General features: G+C 31.4%; 2 protein-coding genes across 4 annotated transcripts in view; one reads left to right on the top strand and one right to left on the bottom strand.

The window, feature by feature from the left end:
- Positions 1–12,249, bottom strand: part of CCDC151 (Coiled-coil domain containing protein 151) — a 170,421-nt gene that overhangs the window by 88,419 nt on the left and 69,753 nt on the right. The gene's annotated exons all lie outside the window — the stretch shown is intronic.
- N (neurogenic locus Notch protein) overlaps positions 1–12,249 on the top strand; it is a 153,945-nt gene that overhangs the window by 81,418 nt on the left and 60,278 nt on the right. For all 3 annotated transcript variants that reach the window (XM_076401969.1, XM_076401968.1, XM_076401967.1), the window contains exon 5: positions 5,036–5,169. In XM_076401969.1, the coding sequence (XP_076258084.1) occupies positions 5,036–5,169 (134 nt within the window). The remainder of the gene's footprint in view (positions 1–5,035; positions 5,170–12,249) is intronic.

The raw sequence follows: 12,249 nt of genomic DNA, 5'->3' as shown, positions 1-12,249 counted from the left end.
AACTTATTGTTTGTATTAAGCTTAACATTTATTTAGTGTCAATATTCACATATATATTTAGTTTAATTTATATTTTTCTGAAGTGCAAATGAAATTCAATTGAATATGAATATTTGCGATTATGATATTTTCGAAATATATTATCTAAAACTTTCAAGTTGCTTGTACGAACATTTTGTGATGTGAAAATATTGTGTTTTAAGGTTTGTTTTTGTTCATGTAATGTTATTGTTTTTTTGTGCATCTCATTTCATTTCAAGTGTTGATGTCAAATATTGGTAAAAATATAAGAAAAAATATTCGTGAAATTGTAAAAAAATCATGTTTCAACATGTATTAATATTCACAAGAACATAATTAGCTTTGCATTATATTTCACAAAATGAATTTAGAGTTAGGGGAGATCAAAGGAGAAATTGATTAATACATTAATTTAAAAAAATTATAAAAGAATATTTATTTTAATCAAGATGAACTCCGCATGACGGTAATTAGTAGAGCAATAAACAATTGTACCGAAGGAACACTATACACGGCCCGCGATTTCGTGACAGATCGAGCGGATAGACGTGGCAACCAGGCAGGTCTTAAGGCCCCCGGGGCAACGAATGGCTCGGACCGTCGCGGCCCCGGCAAGCAAGGAACGGAGACGGGCGACGGGCAGTTTAAAAGACCCAGGTCTGTTTCTCTTTATTTTTATTGTTGGCATGGTTATCTCCCGTTTTTATTCGGAACAATCTATCTTCGGTTTCGGTATTTTATTGTCCGAAAGCTCCAACGACTGAAAGCCTCGGATTGACTGATGATTACGACCATTTAAGGACCGGGCTTTCGCGACTATTCCTCGGCTCTCGTTCTTTTCTTTGTCGAGTCAGTATCTTTTTTTTTCTTCGTCCGTCTATTGTCTTAAAATCAACGGAGAAACTATTGATCGAAATACATCGGATTGACATGGATGTACTGTCGGTCTTTACGTTAGATTGTTCAATAAGTTCGGAGTACCATCATGTTCTGATTACTATGAAACTGGATGCCTATACATTAATTTTGAAGGATTTACAACAGATACCTGTTACTGTATATTAAGTCGCATCACGTACATTTGTAACTAACTTCATCTTGAAGTCTCACTGCTTCACTTTTAAGTATGTGTCATTTTATCTAAGTTTGAACAAAATATTTTTTCAGTGCGTTAAAGTCCTGAATGTGTACCGAGTAAATCGCATTTTCGAAAAGCTTTACTTTTTATTTCAATTTGAAGGAAAAGGCAGATGAATGATGATCATCGAATGCTGGGTGAAGCTTATGGCAAACGTGTTCGATCGATTTCATTATGTGATTGACGTTTTAAAAGTGGCGATTTGGACACCGAATACAAGGACCCCTCTAGACAACCAACAAATTTGAAAACACAAGGATTTAAAGGTATTACCCGATGATCATCTGTGTAAAAGAATAAAAATAATGGTTCCCACCAGATCATGCATCAAATACCAAATATGCATGGCTCGAAGCTAGTGCTCTGTATTAGCAGCTTGGTGCGGTATACTGTGAACTGCTAGAACCTATTGAAGCCATTAATGGGGATGGCTATCGACTGTAATTGACTAAAAACTGAAAAACGGTCGGAATGCGAGCAAGGACATAACAATGGTATTCTTCAGCATGACGACGCTCTACCACATGTTGCAAAACCGGTGAAAACATATTTGGAAACATTAAAACGGGAAGTGCTAACCCACCCGCCTTATTCTCCAGACCTTGCTCGTTCTGATTACTACTTCTCCCAATATATAAGTCGTGACTTGTCTGAGCAGAGCAGTACTTCGTATGAAGATATCAAAAGAATTGGTCCATTATTGGATAGCTTCAAAAGATACATCGTTCTTTCGAGATGGATGATATTGACTGAAAAATGCAAAAAAGTAGCGGCTATGGATGGACAATACTTTGGTTATAATTTTAACTTTTTTATAATTTATATATTTTTTAGCCAGCATAGCACAATGAGGAATATCTCCAATATTTCAAGTTGTGACTAAATTATTTTATAAATACATTTTAATTAGAAAATTTCATTTATAAATATATAATAATAACAGTATGAATACTAATTTGAATTTAAAAGAAACATTAATATACACTATATAATCTGACAATTGACGTATAACAAATCTGGAAAATAATTAATTATACTAGTAATATAATATTTAAAAGGGATATACAGAAAATGTATTATTTAAGGCATTAAATGTAACATCTGTAAATCATACCTACCATTAAACATAGTTGTCTTTAATGAAGTTGAAGGCCAAGATTCGTCTGTTCTCTAATAATCTAAAATTCTAACGTGGACTGAACAGCTTCTGCTAATCTCAATATGAAACTTATATGTACATATTTTCCTTCTCGATAGGTTAAGGTAATGGATATGTGAATAAACACATGTATTGCAATTCAATTATATGTATCAAGCATAATGAAATACTTCCAATTAAGAATCTAATGCATGTACTAATGTAAGAGCTCGTATGAGATTCCCTTAAGTTCATCATTGTTAACCACCTTAGCAAATCATTTCTGAGTTAGAGTAGGGTCCTTTAGTAAATAATTTACTCCATCTTCACATCACTAAGCACAACATTTGTTTCTTTTTTACATTTAGAGAAATAATTGTTACATTTTAAAAACAAATTTTCTAAAAATAATACATAAAAATAAGAGAAAAAAATAACCAAAGATATCCTATAAAATTTCAAACCAAAAACAATAAATCCGTCATTTTTTTTGCTTCGGTCTTCTAGTGGTTCTGAAACGTATATGAACATGATCACGAAACCTCCCATTTAACTGCCCCTTCTAATTCTTCTATGATAGCCAGATTTAGCTTATTCTGACCATTACTCAATACAATTTCTAACAGAAAAATATGTTGTTTTCACTTCAGAAATAAAAACTCAATCTTAATGACGGATATTTGTTATTAGATGTATTTGCAAAAGCGTCCAATGCAATTTTGCAGCGATTACTTTGTTTACTATAAATCTCTTAAAAATCAATTCTAATCAAAACGTCTTGTCATACAGTATTAATAGATATCTGGTGACATTTGTAGATTCTTACACTTAACAGTGTCGCTCAGGTAAGAAAAATCGTAGCCCCTATTTCATAAAATTTATCTATGACGATCTGTATTTTTTAAGATTACATTCGATGTATTTTTATAGATCTCAAGTATTAATCTGATTTGAAGAATATAACTCGGCTGCCGCACAAAATATCATATTAAAAATTATTCATCGTTAGTTTTGTGATTGTCCAAATATAATTTTTGTGAAATTATACACTCAAAATATTTTCAATACTTACATAATACAATAAATAAACGAGTTTTCACGAAAACTTACACCGACAAATATTCTGTAAGGCTGCCATACAATATATAACTAAAAATATCATGTATGAGTACCATTTTTTCGTGTGGTCGTTACCTTTATTGTGTAACTTCTTTGAAATAACAGAAAACCGGAACTATTCTCCGATCCCATGGTGACCCACAAAGGTCATTCGAACTCAACGACCCATAATACCAGACGTATAACAGGTCCCTCTACTAAATTAAAGAAGCAGAAAAAAAAACAGAAACAAGACTTTTTATTGTGCTGGTGATTAGCCGACGTAAATACAGTCCCTAGTGAGTTTCCATCTTCAAAATACACGGCCCATTACCAAAAAACTATTATACTGCTTCCCTTCATACGTGGTCATTTGTCTCTAGCTCTTTATTTTCATTACAATATGTCTGCTTTCAGTTATCTGACTATGTCAATAATTAGTGATGAATCTCCTATTCTGTGACTGTCTTAATCAAAATGTACTAATTAGTTTTAAAGAAAAGTGTGTTCAATTTCTTTCTAAGCTAATCTGAACGAAATTGATGTATCAAATGTGTTAGAGAAATATTGTTTTCAAGCAATTTTTTCTATTTGTTAACCCTGACAATACTTTCTTGTTAATGTTACAAGTTTGTTTGTTGTCTTTCTGTTAATAAATCTAAGTTGATGAAATAATAAGAATAATCGACGAAAAAGTCCAGTGCTTGAATAAATGTATTTGCTAATTGAAATACTCTAAATATGATATTAGAGACATTAAATATTTTTGTAAAGCTCACAGTGAGCAAAAATAATTACAATTTATATTTTAGACATTATTAGTGAATACTTCACTAATAATTGATGCACTAATAATGAATCATTTGAAATGTAATAATGTTTTTTGTATGAATTTAATATTGTTATATTCATCATACGTTTGGAAGCATTTTGTATTTATCTTTTTATTTGTCCCTCACTTATATTGGTGAATTAATCCAAAAATAAAAGTAACTATAATTTAATTTATAATGAAGATTATACTAAGGGTATGTAATAAAAGACGTTATATTTTTAAAAATGTAAAAATGCCATTTGTCTGTATTTATAATATTTTTGTTTCTATATGAGGAGTTCTTTATGATCCTTTTTATTTTTTATAGTTCTCGGAACGTGAATTATTCTTGAGAAGATGATAATTTGCATAATATATGACGTTAGATATTTTTGTGAAACCTTAATAATTTTATGAAATTTTTATTTGTGATGGTAAATATATATTAACAATGATAATAGGTTTTTTAAATAATTTATAGAAAAATGAGTATAAGTATAACGAAATATATGAATAAACCATTGTGATATATTGGTGTGATATTTTATGTACGTTTTTAATTTAAGTATTCTTGAAAGGATATTAATTTGTGTAATATAACAAAGTTAAATATTTTTGTCAAATATTAGTAATGTGATGTTTAATAACGAAATTTTAATACAAATCTAGATATTTGTTTAAATTAATTTAAATTTAATTGTGTTAATTTACTACATTATTTTTTTCAAATATGTTTTAAACGAATATTAATTTGAATAACTGTTGAGAAATTCAAGTATTGGTGCGATATTTCTATAAATATTTTCATGCAAATTATTTATTTCAGGTGTTCGTGCAACGAAGGCTACACAGGTCAAAATTGCGAAAACGAATACATCCCTTGCGACCCGAGTCCTTGCGCCAACGGTGGTCTTTGTAGATCAGGAGACAAACATTCTTACACTTGCGAATGTCCCTCAGGTAAGAGAAATGAGTCCCTATTTCTTCTTGTCATATTTATTTAGGAAGGTGTATATTTTTTTAAATTACCCTGAATAAATCTTTATAAATGTTACGCATTCATTTGATTTAAAAATATTTGGATTAAATATGTTTAATTTTGAGACATTCTTTGGTGTTTTTCACCAGTTTTGCGTTTATTGCGTTATTGGTTATCACAGATATATAAGTTTTAATATTTTATTTTTTATGAAGTCATTGTTCTGAATTTTGAATTGGTAACCATTTTGACTTTTAACTTAATTATATTACTATATTGTAAATCAGTTATCATTTTATTTTTCATTTTTCATTTTTTGGTTTATCGGCTGAGCATTTTTTATTTGATGGTTAATTCATTTCATTTCATTCATTCATTAGAGCATACATTCAGAAGCAAATTTTCGGTTTAGCGCACACTTTGTTTTGTAAAATGTTAGTATTTCCTTGTATATCCTACGAAATTAAAATGTTATAATCAAACTATATTACAATAGTAAGGGAGGTGGTAATATTTCCTTAAGTGGTAGGAAACTCGTTTAAATACTAGCAAAGTTAGTATGATGAAAAGTTGTCATTAATTTTTATGAAACATTTGAATTTAAACCATTAAACATTGAACCATTCAAAAGTTTAATATATGAATAACTGTAGTATTTAACTGTAATAACTGCAAGTGTTCTAATTGTGTTTCGCAAGTAAATAATAATTGGAAAACATTTGGAAACAATAATGCATATTCTTGTTAGAAAATTGTATTGCAGGAATCTGAAAATAACTAAATACACAATATTTATATGGAGATAAAATTGAAGTATATTTACATCAAGTCCATGCACCATATTTACGTAGACATCGTATTGAATTATTTTTAGAGAATGTCCATATACCATTAAGACTTCATATTATCTAATATTATTTACAAGAAGTCCAGAAATCATATTTGTATATGTCACTCATTTAATAACAAATTTTCATCTTGCAGATCATCGTATTTTTCACCTGAAAGAAGTTTCCATTATTATCATTACATAATTATGTTTTCAAAACAGTAATTTATTTACATGTGCTCTGATCATTAGGGCTTTGTTTATTCCATTTCAAGTCAAGTCTTATTAGTAAATTCGATATTTTTAAAGTATTGTCTTCACTATTCTTGCACCCTGCAAAATCCTATTTAAGAGAAGAAATCTTATTCTAATTTCGCTTTCTTCGACTTTCGCTCAACTATTTCTAGCAGCACTTCACCTATAAAAGAAAAATTTAATTGTTACTAAAGTATATTACAATTAAAGTAAATGTCTAATTTTTATCAGTTACTGCAATTTTTTTGACTACTGAAGTTAGAAGTGACTAGTTTTTGACGTGTTGTACATTTACTAAACTAAAACGAATGCATGGTTAATTGCAACAAAACTTTAGTATTACTCCTAGTACAATTTATATTATTTCTCTCACAGCCTTAGCAATATATTTATTTTAATAACAATTTTTTATTTGCTTCTTGTTATGGTTTTGAAATCTATTTCTATCTACAGCTATTTCGGAGTGAAACTTTGGCATACGTTGATTTATATTTGATGTTGTCGAAAATATTTTGTTTCAAATTTAGCAGATAATATTCCCACTATAAACAAAATTTTCAACTTTTAAAAATTGAAACTTATATTCTCCACTTACCTTTGTTCTTCCATATTTTAATACCAATATATGTTACAACACTAAGAATAACGCAACAATTTAATTATTATCGTTATGGAGATATTAACTTATCACAAAATCTAAATATTTTAGATTTGTTGTTGTTTTTCACTGGATTGTAAATTTATATATACAATAGATTATATAACAGACTGTGCTAATGGAATGCGCTAAACCGAAAAATTTCATTCTTATTAATGTATGCTATTCTCTAGTACCTTTCAATGTTAACCGCCAGAAAAAAACGAAACAACCGTTGCCTCACGGATTCAACATTCGCGAGATCATCTCTCTAAAGGGCTAGATTGGCTCGGTAACGATCTTTTCAAGGCCCCAACACCGTCACGTCGTTATAGTGAATTTACTATTGAACATTATTGTGTTCTATTAGCAAACATTCTGAGATTTCTTCATTGATGCCATTTTTTTTTATTTATCTGACGTTGGCACTATCTTTTGTTTTTATTTTTGAAGTTCGTTCTCGGCTTTTTAAAGAGATCTCTGGTTTTTCCCTTGTATTATAACAAAGCACGTCAGTTAGATGAGGCAGTTTCCGAGTTGCAGCCAAGTTATTACGACGTCGTGCGATGTGGAGGTATCAGTGCTATTCGTATACCATATGGTATACGAGGAAATATGCAAAAATTGACAGCAGTGACTCGACAATATTGGGTATCAAGTATCCGAAATTACCCGGCATAGACGTGTATGGTATTTGATCTTATATCTTAAAGTGGAGTAAGATATAACCTCACATTTCTGAAAATGCCCTAACAAAGGAATATAAACCATATATACATATATGTATTTAGTTTGCTTTGTGGATTATTACCAAATTGGCAACATAATAATTTAAAATATATAGCTATATAGGCAACACTATAATTTGGCTCTTGAACAATTTTGAGAGAAATTGAAAAAGGTTTTCATCAAAACTATATAACAAACTATTTATGAAATAAAGCCATTAATATTTTATATCTGTCCCATCCGACTGCCATTACAAAAAACACCCTCTAAAATAAAACAAAAGGTTTGTAATTAATATCAATGATTAGAAACATTTTGACAACTAAAAAAATGTTTATATTTGAAACACTTTTTGAACAACATAAAATTCAAAGCATCACAATTTTTTCAATACGTAACATTCAAAATTATTAAATGTTATGTTATCAATAAATATATGCTATAGAAATATATACAATTAAGTCTTTTTCTCGTAATTTGACCATCAGTTGACCGGTTATTTTGTTTCGTTTGTTGTTGGTTCCTCATTTCACCCTCTTTTATTCCTAGATCTTTTCGTGTTAATCTCTTATTCTTTCTTTCGCTTTGGTGCCTTTATCCATTCTTTGATCTATTGGATTATGATCTATAGATTATTTTTTAACCTTGTTCTTATATTATTTCTTGGTGTTCTCTTATAATCATTATGAAGTGCTTTTTTAGTCACTTGGAGTGCTACTGGAATGATTTATTTCCTGTTTTTATTGGTGTACCTTTATAGTTGTACTTTTTGTATTCTGTAATCATTTTTTCCCTCTACTTTTTTATTTTTACCCTACTCTATAAATTTCAACAAAGTTATGTCAAGCTGAAAAAGTCCCTTTTTTATATGCAAACAATTCTTCTGAGGAATTATTAAAAATATACAAAGAACGGAACCAAAAAAAAATGTTGAGAAGTTTCTCTTGTAATATGATTATTGCGATTTGATATGGAGTGAATCTAAAATGACCCGTTATGGTGAATGAAATTCGAGAAGTTTTGGGTGTGGATTCTTGTCGTGACGGCGCATCGCCTTGTCCGATGGACTGTGAAGATGGCCGATGCATCGATAAATTCGCCTACGACGACCAGCAACAGTTGAGCAGAAAAACGAGTAAAAAATACGGCTTTACCGGAAGATACTCCACGACCGCTTTATGTCGACTAGCGCGACATATTCTGAGGTCATTCTTATGTATCTAAAGAATTTATGTTTTATTTGTTTAGAACTACTGAAAAATCTTTTTATTTTTATTTCGGGAAAATGGAAAGTTTTATTAATATTACGAAAAGCTTTTTTTATTTCGGTTTAGTACCTAAAATGTATCTATTGTATTATTAATTTATCTCAAATTTTCTCATTAATCTGATTCACCATTCCAACCTCGCGATTTGAATCCATACCGCAGCATGTAGGTTATCAGGGAGCACTGAGCTGTAGGACTTGGATGTAGTTTATGTTGTAGAGTCCAGGTTGTATTTATTTTATTATAATAATAGTAATTATTATTTTAGCTAAGCAAAAAAGTAACTTAAACCTAACTAAATTAGTATCTACTACTGATTTCTTTCAATTCTTCATTATAGCTATATGTCATTTTTTTTAATTACATTTTACATTAAATATGCTTACAACTATATAAATTTATAAAATTAACTTATTACCATTGTTTTGTTGTGCTTGCACCAATATACAATATAGTTCCCAAATTATATTAGACTACCTAAGCTGAAGTTAAGATTAAACACATATACTCTATAGAAGTTCATTTTGGTTTCACTTCAGTCTTCCACGTTGTTGTGATTTAGTCTTATTTCATATTTTAAGGACAAATTTTGCGAACCAATACAGTTCTTTGATTTTTGAGTCTGATCTGCTCTGCTTTTTGTGTAACGATGTGTTTTATTGTCATTGAATGATTTATTTTTCTATTACTTTCTCATCAATTCCTTGTCTGTTTCAACATTTTGCCATCTGTTTTGTCATAATATTGTTCGCATGTCGTGATTTCATAATACAATTCTATCAATTTCTTATTGAATTAATTTTATCGTACATAGCTGACGACCATTTTGTATAACCGATTTTCAATAGTAATAATTATTTACTTTTTGCTTAACTTTTATCTAATATCACTTCTTTCTCAGTTTTCCATCTATTTTTCTGTAGTATTATCTAATACTCGGTTTGCCATAGTGCTGACTTTTTAAAGATGCAGTTGTTTCTATATCACAAAATTTGAATTTACAGAAAACTTCTGTTTGGTTCTAATGAACAAATCTACCTTACAATTTCTCATTGAATGAATATCATCCTTAGTAATATTGGCCAGATTTGGTACGAGCTTACTATAATTTGGTATCGTTGCTTATAACTAAATTATTACTGTTTATGTATCTGTTAACTAATATAACTTTTTCTCAGTTTTTCATAATTTTTCTATAGTGCTATCTAGTACTTGGTTTGCCATAATGCTATTACTATTTTGATGTCACCAACTCAAACAGTGACTTTTTCAAAATGTACCACATCTGTATGACTAAACGTGGATTTACAGAAAACTTCTCTTTGTTCCTAGTGAACAAATGACCTGCTTTGCAATTTCTCATTGAATTAATTTCGTCCCGGATAATATTAGCCAGATTTGGTACCAGTGGATGATACATTAGTATCGCCGCTTTTAAATGAACTTTGCGAAGCAAATCGTCCAATCTCGATGTGAGATGAGGCGTAGATATGTGCCCCTAACGCCGCCTATTAAAATAAAAGTTCAGTTAGGAGCGTTCATTGAATTTCAAATGGCCGGTCGTGCTTCACAACGGCCCAATTTCCTCCGGCCGCTCGCTAGAGGGCCCCCATCCGAGCAACTTCCTACTGATTCCGTCCTTTATTGCCCGGTAAAAGCCCACGCACTCGACGAAATTCTTAATTGGGATGCGATTAGCTCGTAAACGATTGATGGTGCAAGCTAACGGCACATCGGAAACGTATTACGAGGGCGCATCTTTCAATTTTCCTCGGCCGGTTCGTCGATATCTGCTCGCTCGCTTCTTGGGACGCGAATTATCCGCTGAATATCGCGGTACCGCAAATCGACAAATAACGCCGATAATAATACATTGAACTTTGATTTACTTTCACCGTCGTTAGATAACTGTTTCTAACTTTACCTTCGGACGGCTTACGAACTAATCTTTTGGAATGAAAGATAGAAACATAGGGAGATATAAGATTTTTGCAAATTATTGAATGAAATACAAATAGCGTTGTCTTTCTAGGCCTCATTGGGCATGAAACTGGAATCATTCATGATATGTTTTTGTAAATTCCAAGATTAACTAAAATATATAGTGTATAACAGGTCAATTGAAAAGTTCCCGGCCTGACACATAGATGGCGCTACTAAAATTAAATCAATATGTTTTTTAGTTACCCCTAACCCTCAAAAGATGCGAGTATAAATCACTTAATAATGCGTGATCATTAGTTTGTGAATTATAGCATTTTGAGTGAAGCAACTTTTGTTGTTGTGAAAAAAATGGATAAAATGGAATTTCGCGTGTTGATAAAATATTGTTTTTTGAAGGGAAAAATACAGTTGAAGCAAAAATTTTACTTGATGTCGAGCTTCCGGATATTGCCCCAGGAAAATCAACCATCAAGGATTGATATGCTATTGGTAGACGTGGTGAAGTGAGCACCGAAGACGGTGAACGCAGTGGACGCCCAAGAGGTTGTTACCGATGAAAACATTTAAAAAATTCACAAAATGATTTTGAATGACTGTAAATTGAAATTGAATGAAATAGCAGATACTCTAATGATATCAACTGAACGTGCACATCATATCATTCACGAATATTTGGGTTATGAGAAAGCTCTGTGCAAAGTGGGTGCCGCGCGAGCTCACTTTGGACCAAAAACAACGACGAGTTGATGATTCGCAGCAGAGTTTGAAGATGATCAAGCGTAATGAACCCGAGTTTTTGCGTCTATATGTGACAATGGATGAAACATTGGTCCATCATTTCACTTCGAAGTCCAATCGACAGTCATCCGAGTGGTTATGGCGTTTGTATTTCGGGATGCGCATGGAATAATTTTCATAGGCTACCTCGAAAAAGGAAGGACCATCAACAGCGACTATTACATAGCGTTATTGGACCGTCTGAAGGACGAAATCGCCGTAAAACGGCCGCATTTGAAGGAAAAGAAAGTGCTGCTTCACCAAGACAATGCACCGTGTCAAATGCTGCTCGTTCCTGGATCTCGGGAGCACTACGTCTGTGGAATCGCTCAATTTCATTAGGTAGTCCTCGCTGTTGTGATAGATTTGCACTCCATTTCCAGTCACTCTCAAATGCAATTATGACATACCGAAAGAACTATAGCAATTTTCTCTCTTTTGCTGGTTAGCAGTACGGTACATGAGATAGCTTGTCCCACATTGATTGACTTCGACCATTTTTAAATCAAGTTGCCTTCTCCTTGGCATTGTTAATAATGTAAAGATAATTAATTACAAGTAAAGAAAGTTTCCGCGCACTAAATTTGTGACTAAATGTTATTATTTACTCCTCAAATGTGGA

This window comes from Rhynchophorus ferrugineus, unplaced genomic scaffold, assembly GCF_030347505.1.
Source record: "Rhynchophorus ferrugineus isolate W39M unplaced genomic scaffold, kcgeb_rfMv2 rfM4, whole genome shotgun sequence".
In the NCBI taxonomy this organism is placed as follows: Eukaryota; Metazoa; Arthropoda; class Insecta; order Coleoptera; family Curculionidae; genus Rhynchophorus; species Rhynchophorus ferrugineus.
Note: the sequence above shows the minus strand (reverse complement) of the source record. Positions and strands in the feature narration are given on the sequence as shown.